Source organism: Saccopteryx leptura, chromosome 11 (genome assembly GCF_036850995.1).
Source record: "Saccopteryx leptura isolate mSacLep1 chromosome 11, mSacLep1_pri_phased_curated, whole genome shotgun sequence".
NCBI lineage: Eukaryota > Metazoa > Chordata > Mammalia > Chiroptera > Emballonuridae > Saccopteryx > Saccopteryx leptura.
Genome location: NC_089513.1, coordinates 79,115,927 through 79,141,060, shown reverse-complemented (window position 1 = coordinate 79,141,060; position 25,134 = coordinate 79,115,927). Strand labels below are relative to the sequence as shown.

Sequence of the window (25,134 nt, the reverse complement as noted above, 5' to 3'; positions counted from 1 at the left end):
TCTTGTGTAACCACAAGTGTCAGTATCTGTTGCCAAACACGGAGAGAGAGGCCGGTGCCAGCTGATCCTTATAAAAGCTGTCCCAGCACCGCAGTCGGTCAGTCCGGGCCTGAGGAGCCGGCGGGCAGTGGATCCAGGCGGGGAAAGGATGCAGGGGTCATCAGACCTTGTGAGGTGAGGCAGGCCAGTCTGGGGACGTGCAGGGCAGAGAGTTGCTTTTGTTTGTTTTTTGTTTTTAAAGAAAGCAAAGAATATTTGGAGACAACGTTGCTGGTGTCTCCTTACAAACCTCATGTTAGAAATGCATGGGGCAGGGGTTGCCCATTCAATGCCTGGTCAGGGCACATGCAGGGACAGATTGATGTTTCTCTCTCTCTCTCTCTCTCTCTCTCTCTCTCTCTCTCCCCTTCCCTCTTTCTCTCCCTCTCCCTCTCCCTCTCCCTCTCCCTCTCCCTCTCCCTCTCCCTCCCCCTCCCCCTCTCCCTCTCCCTCTCCCTCTCCCTCTCCCTCTCCCTCTCCCTCTCCCTCTCCCTCTCCCTCTCCCTCTCCCTCTCCCTCTCCCTCTCCCTCTCCCTCTCCCTCTCCCTCTCCCTCTCTCCTTCCTCCTTCCCCCTCCCCCTCCCTCTCTCCCTAAAATCAATACATTAAAAGCAGAGGGAGCCTGAGTCTGCAGGGGCCTGTGCTCCCCCCGGAGGCACTGAGAGGCCAGGTGCTCCCTTTTTTTCCTCTCCCAGCTGCAGTTTGTTGGCTGTTCCGGTGAAGTTAACAGCAAGCAGTTCACTGTATAGGCAGGTGCCATCATTTAGAGACGGAGCCTGGTTTCTGAGTTGGTGACGCACCCACAGGGAACACGGAGGGTCTGGGCCCGGATTTTGGGCTCCCTGCGGCCGACGGGTTCCGTCCCAGAACCAGGGAGCGGTGAGTCATGACAGCTGTTTGCTTGCAGGTTCTGGTCCGGCCTGCTCATCGCGCTGGGCTCTGTGTGCCCTGGAGGTTCCCCGTGCGGCATTTCAACACACGTAGAGATAGGTGAGTGCCAGTGACCGGTCATTGGTGTTAAGGACACCAAATCTGTCAGAAAGGTTAGGAGAGCTGGAAGTCCACCCAGTGTGTTAATGAACAACAAGTTTCATGCTGTGCCAGCCACTGGCAGCAGAGAAGAGGAGGCCGGGGCTGGGTGGTCCAGGCGTGGGGCCGTCAGGGTGGGGCAGATAGCTAGAGGGTCCCGGAGCTTCTGTGGGGGTGCAGGGGGAGCTGGGCACAGACACACCGTGAAGCAGAACAATAGTGGGAGGGGGAGTGAGGAGCTGAACGTTTCCCATTTCCAAGTACACAGAGGGGGCCACGTGCGGCCACGGGCGTGGGCCCCTGGCTTTCAAGGTGGTCGGCTTCAGGGAGGGCAAGGAAACGGGGGAGTTGGCATGGTCCCTGGCATTCACGGTGCCCAGGATGACGACAGAAGCTGAGGAGGACTGGGGGGACTCTGAGCTGGTGCCCGCGCTCTCAGGGGCAGAGGCAGAGTTATCAGGATATGGGTGATGGGGAACACCAAGATGGGGTCCTTTCTTTTCTTTTTCTAGTTTTTTTTTTAATTTCACTTATTTATTGGTTTTAGAAAGGGACAGGAATATTGATCTGTTCCTGTATGTGCCCTGATCTGGGGGTCGAGCCAGACATTGATCGACTCTAACCGCCCGAGCTGTCTGGCCAGGGCAGCATGTGGTCCTCGTGTGGAGTGGGTCAGCAGCGTCTTCACTCGTGGGAAGCGTGAGCCACTTCGCGGCACAGTTTGACGCGGTTACGTTCCACGGGAGTTTTCAGGTTCACGTCAGGCGGGCCTGATGCTGGGTGTCTCCTGGGTAAAGATGATAACAGGTTACGGCCGAGCCACCTGCACAGGCCGCAGAGCAGAGCCAAGGTACAAATAAGATATGGATTTCTCCAGGCGGAGTAGACCCGGATGTTGAGCTCTGGCAGGCAAGCACCCGTGAGCACAGAATTTTGTGGTTTGAAGGGAGACTAGAGTTCACCGCGACCAGGTCCTGTATTTTCTAGGGGAGGAAATTGATCCCAGAATGACACGTCCCCGGTGGCCGATCCTGTTTTCTTCCCATTAAACATTTATTGCTACCAGGGAGTCAGGCGGCAATGGGAGCGAGACTGAGACATGCGTTCTAACCCAGCTCTGCGGTCGGTCAACCACACAGGGGACCGAGTCTCAGTTCCTCTTTGTAAAATGAGAGTGCTGGGACTTCCTCACGCCTTCGCCGCTCCATGAGATGGAAATGTGCCAAAGAGGAACGGACACAAACAGGAATGTGAAAGCCTCTAATCCTTAGAGTTTAAAAACTAACAAAGACGGATAAAATCTAAAGTTTTAACAAAATCCGAAAATTGGCCTGCCTTTCTCCGGTAGGTGCCGAAGGTCCTGAAAGATTATAGATTAAAATGGATAAGTGTGTTTGTGTGAACATAGTTGAAGGCAACTCCTTCTCTTCAATTTCTAAGATTTTTATAGGAAAGGAAACAAAAGCTGATGTACTGTTAGATGGTTTTATAACTATCTCGGTTCACATTTTTGCTTCTTACGTGGGGTCCGTGTGGAAGGTTGACATTAATGCAAGTTAATTAGAATTGGCTTCATCCAGTGGTTTGGTCAGGAAATCACGGCATCCTACGTACAGTTTGCTATGTGTGTGCCGTGGACGTGTCTGTGGGGCATTTATGCTTATCGTAGTGCCTTTTTTTTTTTTTTTGGTATGAATTAAAAAATTGGGTGTGATTCACAGTAGAAACTGGGTATCACCTTTGACCATCTCTTCACAAGGAATGTTCCTTTTCCTGTTGACTCTAAGATTTGGGGTGTGGGTGTTGTGCGTGGGTAGAGTAGGTGGCCTTTGGGACTCTTTTCTGTCCTTCTAGAGTAGTCCAGCTGTGACATGGAACATCTGCAGATCAGCGGCTCAGTCCACACTTTGGGCCGTGTGTTGTGTTTCCTGCTTCGGGGGTGGCAGTTGTTGAGGTGTGATAACTAACTGTGTGGTCACATGATGACGTGGCTTCTGTTTATTGAGCTCCTACCATATGCCAGCCATTGTGCTTATCATGGTGTTTGTTTTTTTTTCCTTCTTTATTTCTTTTTTTTTTTTTTTTCATTCAGTGAGAGGAGGGGAGGCGGAGACAGACTCCCACATATGCCCTGACAGGCAGCTACCCGGCAAGCCCAGTAGGGGGTGATACTCTGCCCTTCTGGGGTGTTGCTCCATTGCTCAGCAACTGAGCTCTTCTTAGCACCTGAGGTGGAGGCCATGGAGCCATCCTCAGTGCCTGGAGCCAACTTGCTCCAATGGAGCCCTGGCTGCAGGAGGAGAAGAGAGAGACAGAGAGGATGGAGAGGGGGAGGAGTGGAGAAGCAGATGGGCCCTTCTCCTGTGTGCCCTGACTGGGACTCCAACCCAGGACATCCACACATCGGGCTGATGCTCTACCACTGAACCAACCGGCCAGGGCACAGCATTTATTTTCTGTGATTCTTTCATCAAACTTCTAAGGTGGGTATTACTTACTTAGTTTTACACAGGAGGGAACAGGGTCCTAGAGCATCCAAGGTCACTGAGCTAGAGAAACAGGAACTCCTTATTTTTTTTAAAACTTATTTATTTATTTTAGAGAAAAAGAAACATCAGTTTGTTCCACTTGTTTACACTTTCGCTTGTTGACTCTGGTATGTGTCCCAAGCGGGGATCAGACCCTCAACTTTGGCATATGGGGGCAACGTGCCCACGACCTGAGCACCCGGCCAGGGTCACCCGTCCCAGGAATTTGAAATCATCATGCACATTCGATTTGTAGTATTGTTAAAATATTTCTATTTATTTATGTATTTATGTTGTTATTGTAAACACTGCACCAATCTAATTATGGCTGATGAAAATTACGAGTAATTGAATTTTCCTTTCCCACTTCCTTGACAGCTGGAACCATAAAACTATGTTTTCCTTTCAAAATGATGTCTGGAAAGTTCTGTTTTCCGCTTTTAGTTGAACTTGATGTGTTTCTTCCAGGACACAGAGCTCTTGAGTTTCTCCACCTTCCGGATGGGAGCGTTAACTACAAAGAGGTGTGTCTGATTTCTCTCTCACTCCTTGGGTGTGAACTTTTTTTCGTAGATGCCAAAGGTACCAACAGATATTTAAATAGTAATTTTCAGAGCCATTTAAAAAATTTTGTAATAAACCACTATATTTTGGGTCAACCCTTTGAGTAGTACGAACATTCAAGTATGTCCTCGTGCCTTCTGACCATCCAGATGACGATTGTAACAAAAATTTTTATTTTAAAAATGTGTAAGGCAACATTTTTAAAAAAGGCAAATGTATGTTCTTCTTGTTGCCATAAATTGGTTATCAAAGAAACATGATTTTTGAGTTAATAAAACTGGAACTGGAACTAATTCCTTTTTTTTTTTTTTTTTTTTTTTTTGTATTTTTCTGAAGTTAGAAACGGGGAGGCAGTCAGACAGACTCCTGCATGCGCCCCACCGGGATCCACCCCGCATGCCCACCAGGGGGCAATGCTCTGCCTATCCGGGGCGTCGCTCTGCCGCATCCAGAGCCACTCTAGCGCCTGAGGCAGAGGCCAAGGAGCCATCCTCAGCGCCCGGGCCCACTTTGCTCCAATGGAGTCTTGGCTGCGGGAGGGGAAGAGAGAGACAGAGAGGAAGGAGAGGGGGAGGGGTGGAGAAGCAGATGGACGCTTCTCCTGTGTGCCCTGGCCAGGAGTCGAACCCGGGACTCCTGCACGCCAGGCCGACGCTCTACCACTGAGCCAACCGGCCAGGGCCACTAATTCCATTTTTAAAAAAAAGCTCTCCCAGGGGTCAAGCATGAAAAAAACCTCACTACTCAAAGGGTTAAAAGGTATCTGTCTACACCAGTGCTACTTGAACTTTCTGATAAAGATAATATCATTGGAATATTTTAATGCTGTGTATCATAGTTTGGAAAAACACTTGGGAGATCATTTCTAAGAATGGTTCATCTTTTCGTAAAGAGAGGTTCCTACCTGAGATCAAGCCTGTGTTTTCCACCGTGGCCTGTGGGATGCGTGCGAATGGCATCACCACAGGTGTGTGCACCCTGGGGTGCAAGGTGGGTGCACCCTCTGGCTCCCCCTGCTTTGTGGGGATCCCGCTGTCTGGGCTCCCCTTCACGCATCCTCAAGTTAGTTGGACCATCGGGCCCTACACCACCTCTTCTGCTTATAGTGCTAAGTGATACTTTGTGGCAAGGATGATTCTTAGATACTCTATCTGAGGTTGGTTAATACTCCTTCCTGACGGCAGAACGGATCACAGGATCGCCAGCGCATCTCGGCCATTCCGTGTGGAAAGCGGGATGGAGAAATGACCCAGACCACTTCTAGGCGTTAGTTTTAACTTCCTCGCTCAGCAGCGTGACCCTCTGGGGAGAGGCAGCTCTGTTTTTGATTGTCACCATCTCCGACCCTGATGAGCGGGCAGGCAGGAGAGAGGAGAGTCTGCTTAACTCGTGGCGTGAACACTCGGTCCTGACTGGATGGAGCAGTTTTCTGGCGGAAAGATTCGATCAAGCTTTTCTCATTAGCTCCAAACCTGTGCAATGGACACAGACCTTCCCGTCAGCATGGGTCCTGATCTGCGCACTGATGTCACCGGGGGTCACTGACTGTCCACCCTCCCTTTCTGATTGACGCACATACATGAACATTACTTTCCCTTTTATAATGTTACCACCCGGTCCCTTTTCAAAGATGGGTGATTGGTTTTGATCTCTGGATGGATGTGGGAATCTTGCAGATTCTCTTCCCAAAGCCTGCTCTTGGTGACCTCCGGGCGCATGGGTCTGTGGTTTGGTGAGCGCAGTCGGGGGAGTGACCAGGGGGTGGGGGGCTGCACAGATGGGTCCCCCAGGCCACAGCATCTCAGCCGGCTCTGGCTCTTGATTATTCCAGGTCTGAGTTTGCTGGGCTCCCGGGGTTTCTTTTGTTACAACTTCCAGAGGTACCTGCTCTTTTAAAGACTTTGAGTTAGGCTGACCAAATTGATAAGGGAACAATGTGTCAAGCTGAGAGACCAGTTTATCAGTTCAGGAGGACTGTGAGGAGGCAGTAGGCTCCCGGTTACAGTCCTAATTGCCCAGAGAGTCTCTCTCCTTCTAAAGGAGGAATGGAATGCTGTGTGCTAACCAGGAAGCCAGGGCCGTGGGGCTGGCAGGCTGGTCCGGTCCCTTCCCTGCGCCACCCTCCCCGCCCAGGGAGCAAGTTTCATCCTCTCGGATTATGAAACTGATAACTCGTTGTAAGAAAAGAAAAAAACTCTCAGCAATAACCCACATTAACATTTTGCTAAATGTTAACTATGTTAACATTTGTATGTATTTCTGCGCTTTTCTGCATTAGCAGTCTTTTCAAAAAGAATTACATTCTACACTGTTTTGTAACTTGTGGGGTTTTTTTTTCCATTTACTATATCAGATATGTTCCCGTGTCAATAGAGATTTTTCAGAATAGTTTTTAATAGTTGTGTATTTTTCTGTTAACCTGAAATGTACCATAATTTATTCAAACAATTCCCCAGTTTACTTTTCATTGTGAAGTATTTTAAAACCAGTAGATTGATAGAATAAACAAATAATTCCCTTACGCCCTTCACCTGGTATCATGTCCCCAGTTGTTGACTGTTAACCACAGCTGCCTTTTTATTTTTTAATTCAGTGAGAGGAGGGAAGGCAGAGAGACAGACTCCCACATGCACCCCAGACCGGGATCCACCCAGCAAGCCCACTTGGGGGCAATGCTCTGCCCACCTGGGGCACTGCTCCATTGCTCAGCAACTGAGCTCTTCTTAGTACCTGAGGCAGAGGCCATGGAGCCCTCCTCAGTGCCCAGGGCCAACTCACTCCAATCAACTGCCTTTTTAAAAAAATTTATTCATTTTTTTTTATAGAGGAGAAAGAGTGAGAGAGAGAGAGAGAGAGAGAGGAGAGAAGGAGGGGAGGAGCAGGAAGCAGCAGCTCCCCTATGTGCCTTGACCAGACAAGTGCAGGGTTTTGAACCAGCGACCACAGCGTTCCAGGTCAACGCTTTATCCATTGCACCACCACAGGTCAGGCTCGACTGCCTTTTTTTTTTTTTTTTTTTCATTTTTCTGAAGCTGGAAACAGGGAGAGACAGTCAGACAGACTCCCGCATGCGCCCGACCGGGATCCACCCAGCACGCCCACCATGGGGCGACGCTCTGCCCACCAGGGGGCGATGCTCTGCCCATCCTGGGGTCGCCATGTTGCGACCAGAGCCACTCTAGCGCCTGAGGCAGAGGCCACAGAGCCATCCCCAGCGCCCGGGCCATCTTTGCTCCAATGGAGCCTTGGCTGTGGGAGGGGAAGAGAGAGACAGAGAGGAAAGCGCGGCGGAGGGGTGGAGAAGCAAATGGGCGCTTCTCCTGTGTGCCCTGGCCGGGAATTGAACCCGGGTCCTCCGCACGCTAGGCCGACGCTCTACCGCTGAGCCAACCGGCCAGGGCCTCGACTGCCTTTTTATCCCCTCTCTACATACTGATTTCTCCCTGAGCCCTTCGAGAGTAAGTGGCTGGCATGGTTCTGATTATCCTTGAACACATCGTTGTGTGACTTTTGAACACAAGGATGTTGTGTTACAACCACAGCATAGTCATCTCACTTAGGACATCGAGGTGGAAATAACACTGTTATCCAATCCTCACGGCTCATTCCAAGTTCACAGTCATCGCAGGAACCCTCTGGGTCCAGGACCTGGGTCGTGTGTTCTGTGTAGCTGTTAGTTCCCTCGGACGCCCTCCAACCTGGAACCGTCCCTCAGGCCCGCCCTGTCTTTGGAGACCTGGACGTGTTAGAGCTGTGCCGTCCAGGATCTCCGCATGATCTACTTCTGGTTTTGGCTGGTGGTTCCTTCGGATTAGACCCAGCTGCGGGTACCGTGCTTTTGGGCAGAAATGTGGAAAAACACTGCAGTGATGTTGCGTTCTCACTGCTTTGCGTTGTCGGGAGGCGCAGAGTCAGAGGTAACGTTTCCGGTGATTTTTGTTTCAGCTGTGACATCTTTCAGTTCTGAAATTTCCGTTTGGGTCTTCACAGCGTCCGTTCCTTAGCTGAGACGTTCTTGGTGGTCGCGGGTGTGTTGCTGATGGCCTGTGGAGCGGTTGGTTTTGGGGAGACTGCTTTAAAACTCTAGTCAGGTAACCCGCAGGTTTCTGTCAGCTCCCTGTTGTCTTCTGCTGATTTTCCTTCCTTTTGCGTTCTTCCCGGTTCCTGGTGATGAGTGGTCTTTGCTGGGAAGCGGGCACTTTGGGCATCAGGTTATGAGACTCTGGGTCTTATTTAAACCTCCTGATTGGGAGGGCTTCTTTTGACGCCACTTCGATAAGGGAGGAGTGGGGGTCACCATCTCCTCACCGTCAACCAGGGTGAAGTCAGGGTTCCTCACGGGGCCCCCAATGCTGCCCCCTGGCTGGGAGGGGCAGGAATGCCTCCTCACTGCCCCTCACTCGCCTCTGCTGATGTCAGAGGGCAGGAGGACTCTTCCTGCTGGGTGGTGTGAGCGCCCTGCTGTCCTGGGCCTCCCCTGATGCCACCCAGTGGGGCGAGGAGGCGCCCTGGGCCTGGGGAAGGTGCCCTCATGGAGAGCTGGGGGGGGAGGATGGCAGGGATGCAAATCCCCCCCCAACCCCCTGCCTTGGCCTGGCCGTTCCATCAGGACCTGGCACCTCGCTGCAGCCTGGTGAGGGGCAGGTCCGGGCTGCCCACTCGCCCTCGCTGGTGTGGGAAGGGCTGGGGCCACAGTCTTTTCTGGGGTGTACAGAGGTGATTGTCTAGAAGCTTTCTCTCGTGGTTGGCTGCCCATTTCCTGGTCTGGCGGCTACAGAGAGCAGATTTATTTATTTATCTTTGGTCTACGTCCACAGGGGGCTTCTAGACGGCCGGCTTTGCCCTGGTCCAGTTTGGGGTGCACGAGCAAAGCGAAAGAGCCTGGGCGCTCGCTGCAGCCGCCGCCCTCCGCCCCGTGCTCCGGCCCCTCTCAGGGGTCTTAGGTTCGCGTCACGTGCGACGTGCAGGGTCCTCCGTCACAATTAGCAAGAGGCGGAGGGGGAACGCGGTCTCCTGTCGTCCCGAAGCCACGTCCCCACGGGGTGCACTTTTACCCTGGTGCCCGGGATGGTGTCTGCACTGTCGTTGCGGTTGGAAGCCAATGAGTGTTTCCCACTTTCTATCGAGCAGGTGAGGAGTCTGTGGCCGGCTCCACGGAGGTGATGAGAATGCCCTGTTTCTCATCGAGCATTCCGCGCCCCTGGGTGGTTCTCGCCTGAAAGAGTCGTCCTCAGGACGGTTTCCGAGTCGTGTCTCCCTGACTCCCTCCTGTCAGAGCTCTCCTGTCCCCACTGTCACATTGATATCAGCTCCCGTTCGGTCAGGGTTTCCTGTGCGCAGTGGTCACTGTCTCCCGTGACGCTCCAGCTGTCCCAGGCTTGGCTTCGTGGTGGCATTTTGTGTCTGTCTGACGACCTGTTCACAGCCAGGAGATCACACGCACGTCGCTGCAGAACAACCCGGCCCATTGCTGCAGGGTCCACGCCAGCTTCCCCCGCGCCCGGGTCTGCGACGCCGGCCCCCAGCGAGAGCCCGTTCCCTCTGCGACGCCGGCCCCCAGCGAGAGCCCGTTCCCTCTGCGACGCCGCCCCAGCGAGAGTCCGTCCCCTCTGTGACACCGCCCCAGCGAGAGTCCGTCCCCTCTGCCAGAGCCCGTCCCCTCTGCGACGCCGGCCCCCGGCCCCCAGCGAGAGCCCGTTCCCTCTGCGACGCCGGCCCCCAGCGAGAGCCCGTCCCCTCTGCGAGAGCCCGTCCCCTCTGTGACACCGCCCCAGCGAGAGCCCGTCCCCTCTGCGAGAGCCCGTCCCCTCTGCGAGAGCCCGTCCCCTCTGTGACACCGCCCCAGCGAGAGCCCGTCCCCTCTGCGACGATGCCCCAGCGAGAGCCCGTCCCCTCTGTGACACCGCCCCAGCGAGAGCCCGTCCCCTCTGTGACACCGCCCCAGCGAGAGCCCGTCCCCTCTGCGAGAGCCCGTCCCCTCTGCGAGAGCCCGTCCCCTCTGTGACACCGCCCCAGCGAGAGCCCGTCCCCTCTGCGACGATGCCCCAGCGAGAGCCCGTTCCCTCTGCGACGCCGGCCCCCAGCGAGAGCCCGTTCCCTCTGCGACGCCGGCCCCCAGCGAGAGCCCGTTCCCTCTGCGACGCCGGCCCCCAGCGAGAGCCCGTTCCCTCTGCGAGAGCCCGTCCCCTCTGCGAGAGCCCGTCCCCTCTGCGAGAGCCCGTCCCCTCTGCGACGCCGGCCCCCAGTGAGAGAGCCCGTCCCCTCTGCGAGAGCCCGTCCCCTCTGTGACACCGCCCCAGCGAGAGCCCGTTCCCTCTGCGACGCCGGCCCCCAGTGAGAGCCCGTTCCCACGCCTCCCCATGCGAGGCCGACGCCCGACCGGCCCTGGCCCGGCTGACTGGACCCTCAGCCCAGAGACGCCCCAGGAAACAGAACAGGGAAGACACATGTGACCCAGGGACGGCGACTGTGCTTACTCGATCACCTGTTTCATTGCCGTTTCTTGATAAGTACCTTCAGATCTGGAAACATCCACTCTTCACTTTCGCCAGTGTGGCTGGTGAACGCGGTCCTTTGTCATCGGTTTAACAGGCCTTTCAATTATTAATTTATTATTCATGAGATTAAATCTATTTTCAAGTGTTTATTGACTCTTTCAACTACCCCTTCTTGAATTGCCCATGTCTTTTGCTCGCTTATCTATTAAGATATTGATCTTTGTCTTGATGTGTAAGAATGGCTTGTTTCTTCTTTTTTTGAGAGAGATGGACAGAAAGGAAGGGGGAGAGATGAGAAGCATCAGTTCTTCGTTGCATCACTTTAGTTGTTCATCAACTGCTTCTCATACATGCCTCTACCGGGGGATTCCAGCCCAGCCAGTGACCCCTTGCTCAAGCCAGCGACCTTGGGCCCAAGCCAGTGACCATGGGGTCATGTCTATGATCCCACACTCAAGCTGGTGACCTTGGGGTTTTTTGCTTTGTTTGTATTTTCCTGAAGTTGGAAACGGGGAGGCAGAGAGTCAGACTCCCGCATGCGCCTGACTGAGATCCACTCGCATGCCCACCAGGGGGCGATGCTCTGCCCATCTGGGGCATCGCTCTGTTGCAACTGGAACCATTCTAGTGCCTGAGCAGAGGCCATGGAGCCATCCTCAGCGCTCGGGCCAACTTTGCTCCAATGGAGCCTTGGCTGCAGGAGGGGAAGAGAGAGATAGAGAGGAAGGAGAAGGAGAAGGGTGGAGAAGCAGATGTGTGCTTCTCCTGTGTGCCCTGGCTGGGAATCGAACCGGGCGGACTTCCACACGCTGGGCTGATGCTCTACCACTGAGCCAACCAGCCAGGGCCAACCTTGGGGTTTTGAACCTGGGATCTCAGCATCCCAGGTCAACGCTCTATCCACTGCGCCACCAGCAGTCAGGCAGAATTGTTAATTTCTTAAAGATATTAGCCTTTCATCTATCCAATGATACTCATGGTTATTTTTTTTTTTTTTTAATTAGTTTCTGGTGCTTTTTAGCTGCCGAACACTTAAACATTTTTTGTTGCCTAAGTGAATCAATCTTTTCTCTGATAGTTCCTGCCTGTGTGCTTTGCTTAGGGAAATTATACCCACCCTGAGATGATTAGTTATTCATTTAAACGTGGCCTCGTTAATTTTATGGCTCTGCTTTTGACACGACCTCTCTAATGCATCTTGTGCTGACTGTGGCCTGAGGCAGGACAGGGACCCAGTGGCCTGTCATCGGGGATGCTCGTTTCAAGCCTGCTTCTCCCAGGCTTCCCGCGCAGACAGAGCGGGCACTCGTGGTGAGGGGCTGTGCCACGCCCCGCGGCTCCTCTGTAGCAGTCTCTCTCTCTCTCTCTCTCTCACTGTTTCGTTTCCGTCTCTGATTCTGATGCTGTGCTGCTTTTGTTTCTGTAGCTTTAGAAGTACATCCTGTGTCTGAAGGATACAGCCTCCCTCTGAACTCTGTCCTCCTGCAGTTTCCTGACTGTTTTGCCCACGCCTTTGCTATTTTTGTGTTAGCGGTATCTACCTCCCCGTGACGTGCAGATGGCAGAAGTCTTGATTTACAAAGAAAGTGACTAGAGCAGTATCTGGCGAGGTCAATATTTAATAAAGTTAATTATTAAATGATGAAAGTCCAACTCACATTATCTTTAGACAAAAGACTCTCTGGGTTCACAGAACTGGCCCGGGGGTCTAGGTCTAGCTCTCGAGGTTCTAGGGTGCCTTCTTGGTCCACGTGCCTCAACTGGGGGATTCTAGCCCAGCCAGTGACCCCTTGCTCAAGCCAGCGACCTTGGGCCCAAGCCAGTGACCGTGGGGTCATGTCCATGATCCCACACTCAAGCTGGTGTGGAATCAGCCATGTGGAGGTGGCTGGCCGTGCAGGACGCACCTCCAACCTTGAAACCCCAAGGGGCAGAGCATCTTCCCGGGGCTCCTGTGGAGAGGTCTCGGAGGTTCTAACTGCACGGCTTGGCCCCGGCGTGCGCCTCTGAGCCGGACCATGTGGTGGGCGTGGACATGCTGGCCGCATCCCCCCCGGGGGGAGCCACTCTGCTCAGCAGGGGATGGGCCCCTCAGGAGAGCGGGTCCTATGTCTAAAGGACTAGGTCCAGGACACATGCTGGTCGGAAAAGCAGACCACAGCAGAGAGCACCATAGCCCTTATCTTTTGAGTTTTTTGGGCCCTTCTCCGTGGCCTCCCTCCACGGATATGTGAGTTCATATTGAATTAAAAAGTTGGGGTGCCAGGCTTGGACTCCGTTGTGCCAGAACTCATGTGCAGGTGTGTGAACCCCTCTGCGCAGCCAGGTAGAGAGGGCTCAGCACCACGTGGCAGGGACCTCAGTGTGACCGACAGGACGGGGGGGGCAGGCCCAGGCTGAGTGTCCGGAGAAGATGCCCGTGATCTCATGCAGGACCGGCCGCCCGGCTCCCTGCCCAGCAGGCGCTGCCCCACTCGTCGTCTGCTGGCCCGCCACCTCCCACGCCGTCTGGAGAGCAAGCATGCCACCTTGCCCCACGGCCTCCCGCCACTCCTCACTAGCAGAGGGGGTGCCCTGGACCCGGACAGTGGACGTTCCGGGCGAGCAGGAGGGAGCTGGGGAACGCCTGGCTCGCTGTCCCTCAGCGGCGGGAAACCGCGCACTTCTGCGCAGCGGACGGAGAGGAGGGACCAGGCTCTGCGGTGGAGGCTGGCCACCGGCTTCGCTTTCTAGACTGTCCAGTGCGCCCGGGCCCCGTGGGGGTCAGTCCAGTGCGCCCGGGCCCCGTGGGGGTCAGTCCAATGCGCCCGGGCCCCGTGGGGGTCAGTCCAGTGCACCCGGACCCCGTGGGGGTCAGTCCGGTGCGCCCGGGCCCCGTGGGGGTCAGTCCAGTGCGCCCGGGCCCCGTGGGGGTCAGTCCGGTGCGCCCGGGCCCCGTGGGGGTCAGTCCGGTGCGCCCGGGCCCCGTGGGGGTCAGTCCAATGCGCCCGGGCCCCGTGGGGGTCAGTCCGGTGCGCCCGGGCCCCGTGGGGGTCAGTCCGGTGCGCCCGGGCCCCGTGGGGGTCAGTCCAGTGCGCCCGGGCCCCGTGGGGGTCAGTCCAATGCGCCCGGGCCCCGTGGGGGTCAGTCCAGTGCACCCGGACCCCGTGGGGGTTAGGACGGAGAGCTTGAGCCCCTCAGCGGAGCAGAGCCAGTGCAGAAACCTCTGCCGTCCGCTTCTCCACCATCATCACGGGGAAAGCGTGCTGGGTCAGTCCCCACCCCCCACCGCACGAGGGACAGTCTCGCTCTAAGGCATAGGCACAGGTGCAGGTGGACCTTCATGTGCACGCCTGCACGTGTTGTAAACATCTGCTGGTGTTTTTCTCACTTCACCGACTTTCACCGGATCCCTGAGAACCTGGCCCCACACAGGTTACAGGGTCGTGGGGGGGCCTTGGGGGACGCTGCCCTGCTGGGTGGGCAGAGGGCAGGGAGGTGACCTGGAAGCAGGGGCGTGTGCTTCTCACTGAGCCTGTGTGCTGGGGGCGGAGGGGGGCGGTGTGTGAACCCGAGGTTACACGTCGCAGGTTGGGGTACACCAGTGTTCACTCCCGCCACCCCCGTTGCTGCCCCGAGGTTACACGTCGCAGGTTGGGGTACACCAGTGTTCACTCCCGCCGCCCTGTTACCGCCCCCCTCTGGAGGGTGCCTCTCCCCTCTAACCTCTGCGCCCCCTGCCCCGCAGCTCTTACTGGAACACCGGGACGCGTACCAGGCCGGCACCGTGTTTCCTGACGCCTTCTACCCCGGCATCTGCGAGAGAGGTGAGGGGAAGGCCGCGGCCCGGGCGGGCGGGAGGCGCCTCGACTGAAACACACCGCCCGTCCTGTCCTCCAACGTCATCCTGGGTCCGCGACTCAGTTCGCGGAGTCCTGTGTCCCCGTAATGAAAACTAGAGCCCCGAACACTGTTGCCTTCACCTGCTGTGCTGCCCGGAGGCAGGAGACAGGACACTGGACACTTGCAAAGGGCCCGAGGGCCAGAGTGCCTGCTGGGGGGTCTGTAAGTCTGTCGTCTGGGACGGGTCTGTCAGCCGGGAACCTTGGCAAAGTCACTCCCGTGCCATCTCGGTTTCCATGCCTGCAGCGTGGTCCTGCTCGGGCTCAGCCGGCTTGTCTGCACGCAGCGCCAAGCCTGCGTGGTGGGTGGGGGCCATCAGCGCCCCGGCGGGTCACGGGAGGCACCGGCAGAAGGGGTCACCTCAGGGGAGGCGTGTCAGTGGACAGGCTACCAGGTGGGGACAGGAGGGAGGAAATCGCAAGGACAGTGCCAGGGAGGCGGCCCCCGCGGAACCGCAGACGGAGGGCAGGCCTCCTGGGGGCCCGGCCTTCGGTGAGGGTCCCGCCAGCCCACGGCGCCACCACAGACAGGCGCTGGGAGAACCGGAACCAGCCTCTCTCCTCCTCTTCTCTTCCGGCCTGTCCCCCGTCCCCCACTGCCAAGCCCGACCCGGCCAGAGGGCAGAGAGGCCCCTGCTGTCAGGTCACGGGGGGCACCGTGCAGGGTGGACGAGGGTGGACTGTGGATGGGGAGATGGACGAGGAGGTCCAGCACACAGGGCCCTCGTGCCGACCGGGTCCAGAACGTTGGGATCACCCGCCTTTACCCTGCGTCCTCATGCACAGCAGTGCTGTTGGGCTGCGAGGGGCAGGCCTGTTGCTCCTGCAGCTACGAGCCTCCTCGGGGCTCCCCTTCCTGTGACTCTGTCTCCCTCTCGGTCTGTGAGCTGTCAGGTCTCAGTCCTGTCGGTCTGCCTGCGTGTGGCAGCCTCTCCCTCCCGCCGTTATTTCTAACCACGCCTTCCCCAGCTGTAGTAAGGGGCCTTCCTATGTCCTGAGGTTTCTGTTTGTCTGTTTGTTTTTGTATTTTTCTGAAGTGAGAAGCGAGGAGTCAGATAGACTCCACATGCGCCCAACCGGGATCCACCTGGCACGCCTACCAGGGGGCGATGCTCTGCCCCTCTGGGGCATCGCTCTGTCATGACCAGAGCCATTCCAGCACCTGGGGCAGAGGCCAAGGAGCCATCCTCAGCGCCCGGGCCAACTTTGCTCCAATGGAGCCTTGGCTGCGGGAGGGGAAGAGAGAGACAGAGAGGAAGGAGAGGGGGAGGGGTGGAGAAGCAGATGGGCGCTTCTCCTGTGTGCCCTGGCCGGGAATTGAACCTGGAACTTCCACACGTCAGACCAATGCTCTACCACTGAGCAAACTGGCCAGGCCCTGTCTCCTGATGTTTTAACAGTTCCTGGGTACCATACCTAAAAAGATTAAGGGTTTTTGATCAGTTCCACATGAGAAACATTGCTTCACACTTGCCATGTCTCATGGCAGACGAATGACAAAGGCTCTGAGGCGGGCGGGGGAGGCTGCAGGCCACCCAGCCTCCTAGTGAGCAGAAAGTAGACATCCTCTCACAGCCGTGAAGGTGGGGACCCGTGTGTGACGGACACACCCACAGTCAGGAGGAAGCATAAAACATAAAACAATGGCCATCAGTTTCGGTGCCGAGTTTCTTTAGAGTGTTATGGGTGTTTCCATATCTTACCTTTGTCTCATATCCACTTTAACAGTAGTTTTTTTTTTTTCTTCTTTGGTGATTCAGTCTTCTTTTGTGGCCTCTTTCAAAAGCACATAACTTTCTTAAATACTTAGCTGCCAAAGGAACAACTGTTTCCGTGCCCGTGTTTCATCAGGTCACCTAAGGAACAAAGCTCGGTAATGACAGGGATGAGGGCACTGGCTCTGGCAGGGTGAGAAGCAGACCTGCCGGCCCTGGTGAGTGGGGGGCCCCCCGCAGGCCCCCAGAAGGGCCAGCGCCTCGGCGAGTCTGCCCTTTGGTCAGGGGCGGTGTGTCAGGCCCTCGGCAGTTCCACTGAGTTCTGTCCGATGAGCCGCAAGGGTCAGCTCTCAGAAAACCTCCAGAGAAAGTCTCGTTTCTGAGTTGCCGCTTATTTGAAAATCATCTTCAGGAAAGCCAACGAGTTAAGCCAGGACAGGTGGTTTCTACTTTAGCAACAACATAAAAAATAAAAAAATCGGAGGCGAGGGACCTGAACCGTGGAGTCCTGGGACACGCAACGACACGTGAGGCTCCGTGAGGGGCGTGTGGCGTGTGCGCAGGACGGGAGATGCTGGTTCCTGTCTTTCCCACGCTCCCGTGGGAAGGAAAGGGCCCGTGGGACCCACGGCCCACTCGAACGGTGCTTGAGGCCTGTGCCTTTTTTTTTTTTTAAAGCAAATGGAGAGAGAGAGAGAAAGGTGGTGGAGGAACAGGAAGCATCAGCTCACAGCAGTAGTTGCTTCCCGTATGTGCCGTGACCAGGCAAGCCCAGGGTTTCGAACCTGCGACCTCAGCGTTCCAGGTCGACGCTCTGTCCACTGCGCCACCACGGGTCAGGCGCGGGCCGTGCCATTTTAAAACAATTAGGGTCAATCCTACGGCTGGAAGCTTCGGGAGGCTCTGCTTTGCCTTATTGTGCTCTCGTGGAGGCTGACCGACGGACACACAGGTTTACAGCAGACTGACAGTGTGTCTGTGCAGCGTGAGGGCCCAGCCTGGAAGGTACCTCCAGCCTCGGTGGCAGCCCAGGTGTGAGGGCAGACGCCGTGAGCATCTGGGGTCCCTTCTCTCCCAGGCTCTTCCTTCTAGAGACTTCCTTGGAACCCACAGAAGAGGCTGCGAGGCTTGGAGGGGAAGGTGGGGGAAGGCAGTGCACGGAGGTGTGTGTGTGTGTGTGTGTGTGTGTGTGTGTGTGAGAGAGAGAGAGAGAGATTTGACTGGGAATCTTCAGAAAGAATCCTGAGTTCTGCTTGGTCCTGTCAGGACGATTCCATGAAGTGTCCGAGAGCACCCACTGGACTCCCTTTCTCAACGCCAGCGTCCACTACATCCGGGAGACCTACCCCCTTCCCTGGGAGAAGGTAGGCAGGCCCTCTGGTCCTAAAGCCTGGGGGTCCCATCTCCCTTTCCCGCACGGCGTGGATCCCGTTTGTCACCCTCCCCAGCTCTGTGAGGCCCCTGCCCACTGAGACTTCGATGCCCACACCCGCGCGTGGCGCCCGGAGGCAGCTAGGGAATGCCTGGAGATAGCAGTTTTGTACGTTGGGGCTACGTCACCTAGTCGTGTCGCTCCAGTACTAATAGACCTGAGCGCATGTCCGAGGCCCTCCAAACACGTCGCAAAGTCCCTTGCGGTCTTTGTCACTAGACTGCGCGGTGAGCTCCCCTCGGGGCGGAACTCCCCGTCGGGCTGCCGTAGAGTAACCGGAACTCCTGACTCTGGTCTGGGTGGCAGGACACGGAGAAGCTGGTCGCCTTCCTGTTTGGAGTCACGTCTCACATGGTGGCTGACGTCAGCTGGCACAGCCTGGGCATCGAGCAGGGGTTCCTGAGGACGATGGCAGCCGTGAGTACCTGCCCCCCCCCTGCCCCCAGTCAGGGATGTCACAGCAGGGCGCCCACCACGCCCAAGGTCGCAGAGGGACCCCGCCAAAGGCAAGGACAGCCTTGGGTCACTCACGCGTCACGTGGAAATGAGGCTTCCTGCCCAGAGCGTGTTTGTTCCATTTCTGTCCTCCTGTCCTGCTAACCTGCGGGGAACTCGTGCACCTGGGCAGAGCGGCTGACGTGCCCTGAAAAGGAACGGGTGTGACGTCTGGTAGGAGTCACACACGACTTTGAGAAACTCGTTTCATTCAAGCTGCGTATCTTAAGGAGACGATTGATACCGCTATTTGGTTCTGTTTAAAAGGAATATAGTTCCACGTGTTTGGGGCTTTTTTTTTTTTTTTAATTTTCTATGTGAAAACGCCATACTGCCAGGGTGACATTGCGATCTTACCTCATGGCTTAGCTTCCGGTCGTTCATCAGTGTCGGGACGACTGCAAGAGGCGTGAGGGTGGACGCAGCGGGGGTGGTGTGGGCCTCTTCGGGGTGCACGTCCGCGGTGGCTGCGTCTGTCACTGTGCGCTCAGGGCGTGACGCGGCCGCCGGGATCATTCCCCGGCACAGAGGAGGTGACCCAGGGCTGTGTCTCTGCACACCCCGAGCTCAGCAGCTCGCTGGCGTGTGGGGCGGGAACTGGGCCGGGAGGTGACACCAGGCTGTGTCTCTGCACACCTGCACCCCGAGCTCAGCAGCTCGCTGGCGTGTGGGGCGGGAATCTGGCCACATGCTGTGGTGATACCAACCAGCCTCTTCCTGTCCGCAGATCGACTTCCACGGCTCCTACTCGGAGGCGCACCCGGCCGGAGACTTCGGTACGGTTCCCTTCCATTCGCCCGCTCTTCCTTTGCGGCGGTCACATGTCGTGTACAATGAAGTCTCTACTGTGCCTTAAATTCATATCTGTCGTTCATCCTGTCTTACCAGTAGCAGGTACTCGCTGCGTCCTCTGTTAACAGTGCAGCTCGCCTGGAGTTCAGGCATAGCTCCCTGAACAGAGCTGTACTTCTGAAAAGTTGTGGGTGTGCGTAACTTTGTAAAAAAATAAAATAAAATATATATATATATATATACATATATATATATATATATATATACACACATATATACACACTTATTGACTTGTGCCGTAATTTCAGAGACACTTACATCAGATGAAAATTCATGACCCAGTGTCTACTAATACATTAGCTTTAAATTGGTAAATGCTGTCTTTCTCCCTCCCTCCCTCTCCCTCTCTCTCTCCCTCTCTCTCTCTCTCTCTCTCTATATATATATATATATACACACCTTTCCATATACAAACTAGATTGTGAGTGGTTTATTTAAAACAATGCTTGTGGTCTATCTTTTGTTCTTTTTAAAGTAAAAAACACTTTGGTTAGAGGGCTGAGCTTTGTTTTGTGTGTGTGTGTGTGTTTCTGTTTATTTTTAGTTTGTTTCACTAGCTAAGATTTTAAAAGATCTGTTTTCTTCAAGTCACCGCCTGTACCTAAAACCAGGAACAGACACTTGTAACAGTGTCGAGAGCTAGTAGTTCGGCTGGCGCAACAATGTTGTCGCTGACCCACCCGTGTTATGTGTTTCTCACCACAGGAGGAGACGTGCTGAGCCAGTTCGAGTTCAATTTCAATTACCTGTCCCGGCACTGGTAAGAGCGGCCGTGGCGTGTGGGGGCTTGACCCGTGTTTCCCTAGAAGATATACAACTTACAGCGAACTTGGGAGTCTCCTACTTGGTAAATTTTGAAAGCTGAAAGGGCAGATGAGAATAGTGTGAGTAACTTCTTCAAAAGATTTGAATCATAGCCAGCGTAGGAGTGCACGCTGAGTGAGATGATATCCCCTGTGTGGCTGCCCCCCCCCCCCCCCCCAGTTTAAGCAGCGGGGAGCGTCCTGTGTCTCAGGTGCCATACCTTACTCTTTATTTTATTTTATTTTAATTTTTTATTATTTTTTTTCTGAAGTGAGAAGCAGGGAGGCAGAGAGACAGACTCCCCGCATGTGCCCGACCAGGATCCACCCGGCATGCCCACCAGGGGGTGATGCTCTGCCCATCTCGGCATCTGGGGCAGTTGCTCTGTTGCAACCAGAGCCATTCTAGCACCTGAGGTGGAGGCCATGGAGCCATCCTCAGTGCCCGGGTCAACTTTGCTCCAATGGAGCCTTGGCTGCAAGAGGGGAAGAGAGAGACAGAGAGGAAGGAGAGGGGGAGGGGTGGAGAAGCAGATGGGCGCTTCTCCTGTGTGCCCTGACCCGGAATGGAACCGGGGACTTCCACACGCCTGACCGACGCTCTACCGCTGAGCCAGCCGGCCAGGGCAGTCTTACTCTTTATTTTTAATCAGGTCAATCTAGCAACTGCTGACAGATATTTGTTTTGAACTCTCCCTGTGCTGTGGATTTTTTTTAATTGCTCCTTGCCGTTCTGTCATTTTGCTACACACGCTTGAAAGCATGTTGTTAGGGACAGTCCAGTTTCAAAATCTCTTCTCTTTCTGGCAACTGGATCCCTTTGTCATGATGTGGTGACCTTGGTCTCTAACGATGCTTGTTGCCTCCGAGTCTTCTTCATCGGGTCTCACTGCAGCTCCCTGTGGTTCCACAGTGGTTTGTCTCTTTCTTTGGACGTTCACCAAGCAGCCAGGAGGTGATGAGTCCGTCCCTCGGTCCCGGCCCCTGAGTGTGAGTGGGGTGCTGGGTGAGGAAGGATACCAGCAGCCCAAAGAGTAAGGAGAGCTCAGGGCTGTGGCCGGCGCCCACGCCTGTGCCTGGTCCGCTGCCACTGCAGAGCTGAGGAAACTCAGAACCAACAAGTCACTCACAGGTGGCCTGAGGCCAGCTGGCCTGGGGTACCCGGGAAGTGCTGGTGACAGCAGCAGCCCCAGGGGTCCCTCTGACTCCACACATGTGGCCAGCTGCCCCGGCCTGGATGTCCATCTGCACGGGTACCCTCGGGTGACCGGTCCTCTGTGGTCGTGTTGTCTGGTGTTGAGTCACTGGAAGCTGGAGGCAGAGGTCTGTCTGGGCCCCTGCAGGCTGCCCGAGCCGCTTTTAACCTGGGACGCCCTGACGTTACGTTCAACCCTGCAAGATTCTCTGAGTCCACAAACAGCACAGACGCAGGACAGGGCGTCCGGGGCAGGGCCGTGGTGACCCGTTCCCGGGGGGAGATGCCACCCCCGCATCCGTTGCCCTCGGCTGTCCTCGCCAGCATGTTGGGTTCATTTCTAGCCACCGCTCAGGCAGGAGGCGTGGTCTCCTCGGAGGTGGCGTTCGGGTGACTGTCTCCCTGTCTCCTGAGCAGCCCGCGGGTGACTGTCTCCCTGTCTCCTGAGCAGCCCGCGGGTGACTGTCTCCCTGTCTCCTGAGCAGCCCGCGGCCACCAGAGCGCCTCCAGGTCCCCCGTCTGGCAGGACCTCGGGGCGAGGCTGGCTCAGCCCCCTGCTTCCCTCTCAGAGTTTCCACCTTCAGTTTGTTTTGGGCCTTCGGAAATTTTTCACTTTCTCGCTAGCTCGGTGATTTCACGTAAAAGAAGTATTTTTGTTATTTTGTCTAGCCAGTGAAGCTGTTTTCATTGGAAGCACCCATCCCTGCGGTTCTCTTGTGGAAATAAAGAAAGGACATCAGTAGATTCTTTCTTGCAGTCGACACACGGAAGCCAGGTTTCATAGGTTGTGATGTCCCGTCCAGTGCGGCCTGAGGCCTTTGACAGGACGATTGGAGATGTTTCCGTTTCCAGCAGCTACCTCCGATTTCAAGGCGTGGCTCCTTCTTCCAACGGAAATGGGCTCTTTTCCCCCACTTCTCCCCGTGGGCTGTAAAAGCAGGCTGTCGGCGCGAGAAGCCATTTTTGGCGTCTTTAAAACAATGAGTCCTGAGACTAATTCAACTCAAAAGAGTGAAAACGCTGCCTAGTGAGTTCCTTCGTCACAAAACTGGCCGTTTTCTTTATGCTTGATAGCTCCGCATCTCCCAGCACACCTCCATCAACATCTGAATCAGTCACCCCTCGCCGGCCGCCTCGGGCAAACTCTTGACCTCCTCTGTGCCCGGTCCCTTCTTTGTACAGGGGGCCCCGTGCCAGCGCCCCCCACGCGGGCTGTGGGGAGGGCGAGATCCGGAGCACGGGCGAAGCCCCTCTGCGGAGTCGCGGGGTAACTGGCTGCAACGTGCGTTACTCTCTTCCACGTCGGGGATCACACGGCTTCCTTTATTCTCACGCTGTCCTCAGGTACGTGCCTGTCCGAGACCTCCTGGGCATTTATAAGAATCTCTACGGCCGAGAGGTCATCACCAAAAAGGCGATCGTCGAGTGTACCTACCTTCAGTTCTTGGAGATGTGAGTGTCCCCGGCAGGACCCGCAGCCGGCTGTGTGTGACTTCCTCAGCAGCCGTGGCTCGGGGGCTCAGGGTCTGGGGGGAGGATTCTGGGTGTGTGGGTTGTGCTGAGGCAGAGCGGTCGCAGGACAGTGGACACATGTCGACCGGAGCCTCGTCTCCGTGATCTGCCCTTGCGGACACCAGAACTCACGCTCAGATTGCGGTTGTGTTGCAGGTACGGCGAGATGCTGGCTGTTTCCAAGGTAAAGAGAAGCCTGGGCCCTCAGGATCTTCACGTGCCGGGCGGCGAGGGCCCCGGGAGGAGCCCCTGAGTCACTGACCGGCTGGCTCACTTCTCCCTCCTCCTCTCCGCCACAGCTCTACCCCACGTACTCGAGGAAGTCCCCCTTCCTGGTGGAGCAGTTCCAGGAATACTTCCTTGGAGGACTGGATGACATGGCGTTCTGGTCCACCAATATTTACCGCCTGACGAGCTACATGCTAGAGAACGGGACCAGGTGAGTGATGACTGCTGCTGCTCCCCGCCCTGGCTGCCCTGCCCCCGACAAGCGCTTCCGATCAAACCAGAGGCGGAAGTCTCCGGAAGAGCTTGTCTTATCCCGATCAAGAGGGACCGGAGCTCCCGTCTGGTTAGATCTGCTGATCCCTCAAGTTTCGGGGACCGAGACGCGCAGACAGGGCTCAGTGTCCACCCACCACCGAGCCCCCGTCCATTTCTCCGGGGAGGACCCATGCGGACTGGGAGGGGGGCGGCTCTCCGCAGACTCCAGCCAGGGGGGCGGGCGGTCCTACTCTCCAGCCCCGGCAGCCTCTCGGGGTTCCAGGGTGTCGAAGGATATGTCACCTAGCCCCACATTCTGCATAAAACAGCTGAGACGCTTGTAAAGTGCACGTGGCCTTCTGTTGGAACGTGGTACGTAGCCCAGATGGGACAGCCGGTCAGCCTCCGGCCGTGTCCTGCTCCTCCCCGCACGCCCTGGATGAGTGTGAACCGGAGAGTCAGACGGCAGGACACCAGGGCAGATGGGCCGTCCCCACCTCCAGCTGCGGCAGACCTTCGGGCTGCCTGGGTCTCCCCAGCGTCCGAGGGAACCGAGGTGGCTCTCGGAGCCCATTTACAGCTGGGGTATTTTCCTGAGCAGGCGGGGACACGGGCCTGGACAGGGAGCCGGAAGGGCAGCGCCCAGGACAGAGCAGGGCCAGCGGGCGGGGACACGGGCCTGGACAGGGAGCCGGGAGGGCAGCGCCCAGGACAGAGCAGGGCCAGCGGGCGGGGACACGGGCCTGGACAGGGAGCCGGGAGGGCAGCGCCCAGGGCAGAGCAGGGCCAGCGGGCGGGGACACGGGCCTGGACAGGGAGCCGGGAGGGCAGCGCCCAGGGCAGAGCAGGGCCAGCGGGCGGCCAGAGCAGGGCCAGTGGGCGGGGACACGGGCCTGGACAGGGAGCTGGGAGGGCAGCGCCCAGGACAGAGCAGGGCCAGCGGGCGGGGACACGGGCCTGGACAGGGGGCCGGGAGGGCAGCGCCCAGGACAGAGCAGGGCCAGCGGGCGGGGACACGGGCCTGGACAGGGGGCCGGGAGGGCAGCGCCCAGGACAGAGCAGGGCCAGCGGGCGGGCGGTCTAAGCAGCAGCCGCGGCAGGTGGGGGAGAGAGCCCCAGGTGGGGGAGAGAGCCCCAGGCGGGGGAGAGAGCCCCAGGCGGGGGAGAGGGTCCCAGGCAGGGGAGAGAGCCCCAGGCGGGGGAGAGAGCCCCAGGCGGAGGAGAGAGCCCCAGGCGGGGGAGAGAGCCCCAGGTGGGGGAGAGAGCCCCAGGTGGGGGCTGCACCTGGCAGCCATTCCAGGGAGGGGCCCAGGAGGGTCGGGGTCACACGTCCGAGGGGCCTGTGCAGGTGTGGCCCTGGCTGGCACAGGCCGAGTGACCCTCCGCCCCGAAATATCTGCGAGTATTCAAGTCACGTTCGCCGTGACCGGATGCTGGGTTGATGTGACACCAGCTTCCCTCTGACAAATCCGCCGCGTGCCCGGTGGGCGTGGAGTTGCGCTTGGGCAGAGACAATCCAACATAAGTGGCTTTTTACGTGTATCTTTGTTTATTGATTGTTTTCTCATATGTGCCTTGACCTGCGGGCCTTCAGCAGACCAAGTAACCCCTTGCTCGAGCCAGCGACCTTGGGTCCAAGCTGGTGAGCTTTGCTCAAACCAGATGAGCCTGCGCTTGAGAGACCTTGGGGTCTCGAACCTGGGTCCTCTGCATCCCAGTCAGATGCTCTATCCACTGCACCACCACCTGGTCTGGCTAAGTGGCTTTTAAGACGTGAAAGGTGGGGGCCCTCCTTCTCTGGCCGTGGGGTGTTAGGCGCATAGGTTGGGAGAGGGGACGGGCTCTGGGTTGGAGAGGAGCACCGTCCCTCACGACGAGCCGTCCCGCGGGTGGCTGAGCCCCCTACGCCTCTTCTCCTCTGTGTGTGTGTGGGGGGGGGACGTGAGAACTCATCTCCGTGTGTGGGAAGGCATGAGAACTCATCTCCTTGTGGGGGGCGGGGTGGGGGTGGGGGGTGTGAGAACTCATCTCTGTGTGTGGGGGCGGGGGGCGTGAGAACTCATCTCCGTGGGGGTGGGGGGGCGAGAACTCATCTCCGTGGGGGTGGGG

At 56.8% G+C, this 25,134-nt stretch overlaps 1 protein-coding gene across 2 annotated transcripts in view; it reads left to right on the top strand.

The window, feature by feature from the left end:
- The first annotated feature begins 56 nt into the window (after nt 1-56).
- Nucleotides 57-25,134, top strand: part of GPLD1 (glycosylphosphatidylinositol specific phospholipase D1) — a 52,410-nt gene continuing 27,332 nt past the window's right edge. Inside the window, exons 1-11 of one of the 2 annotated variants that reach the window (XM_066352773.1) lie at nt 57-174; nt 947-1,029; nt 4,065-4,120; nt 14,385-14,463; nt 17,520-17,617; nt 17,992-18,102; nt 18,908-18,956; nt 19,738-19,792; nt 22,375-22,482; nt 22,699-22,726; nt 22,842-22,981. In XM_066352773.1, coding sequence (XP_066208870.1) covers nt 149-174; nt 947-1,029; nt 4,065-4,120; nt 14,385-14,463; nt 17,520-17,617; nt 17,992-18,102; nt 18,908-18,956; nt 19,738-19,792; nt 22,375-22,482; nt 22,699-22,726; nt 22,842-22,981 — 833 coding nt within the window. In that variant the 5' untranslated portion in view covers nt 57-148. The remainder of the gene's footprint in view (nt 175-946; nt 1,030-4,064; nt 4,121-14,384; nt 14,464-17,519; nt 17,618-17,991; nt 18,103-18,907; nt 18,957-19,737; nt 19,793-22,374; nt 22,483-22,698; nt 22,727-22,841; nt 22,982-25,134) is intronic. The other variant, XM_066352774.1, reaches the window with a different exon arrangement.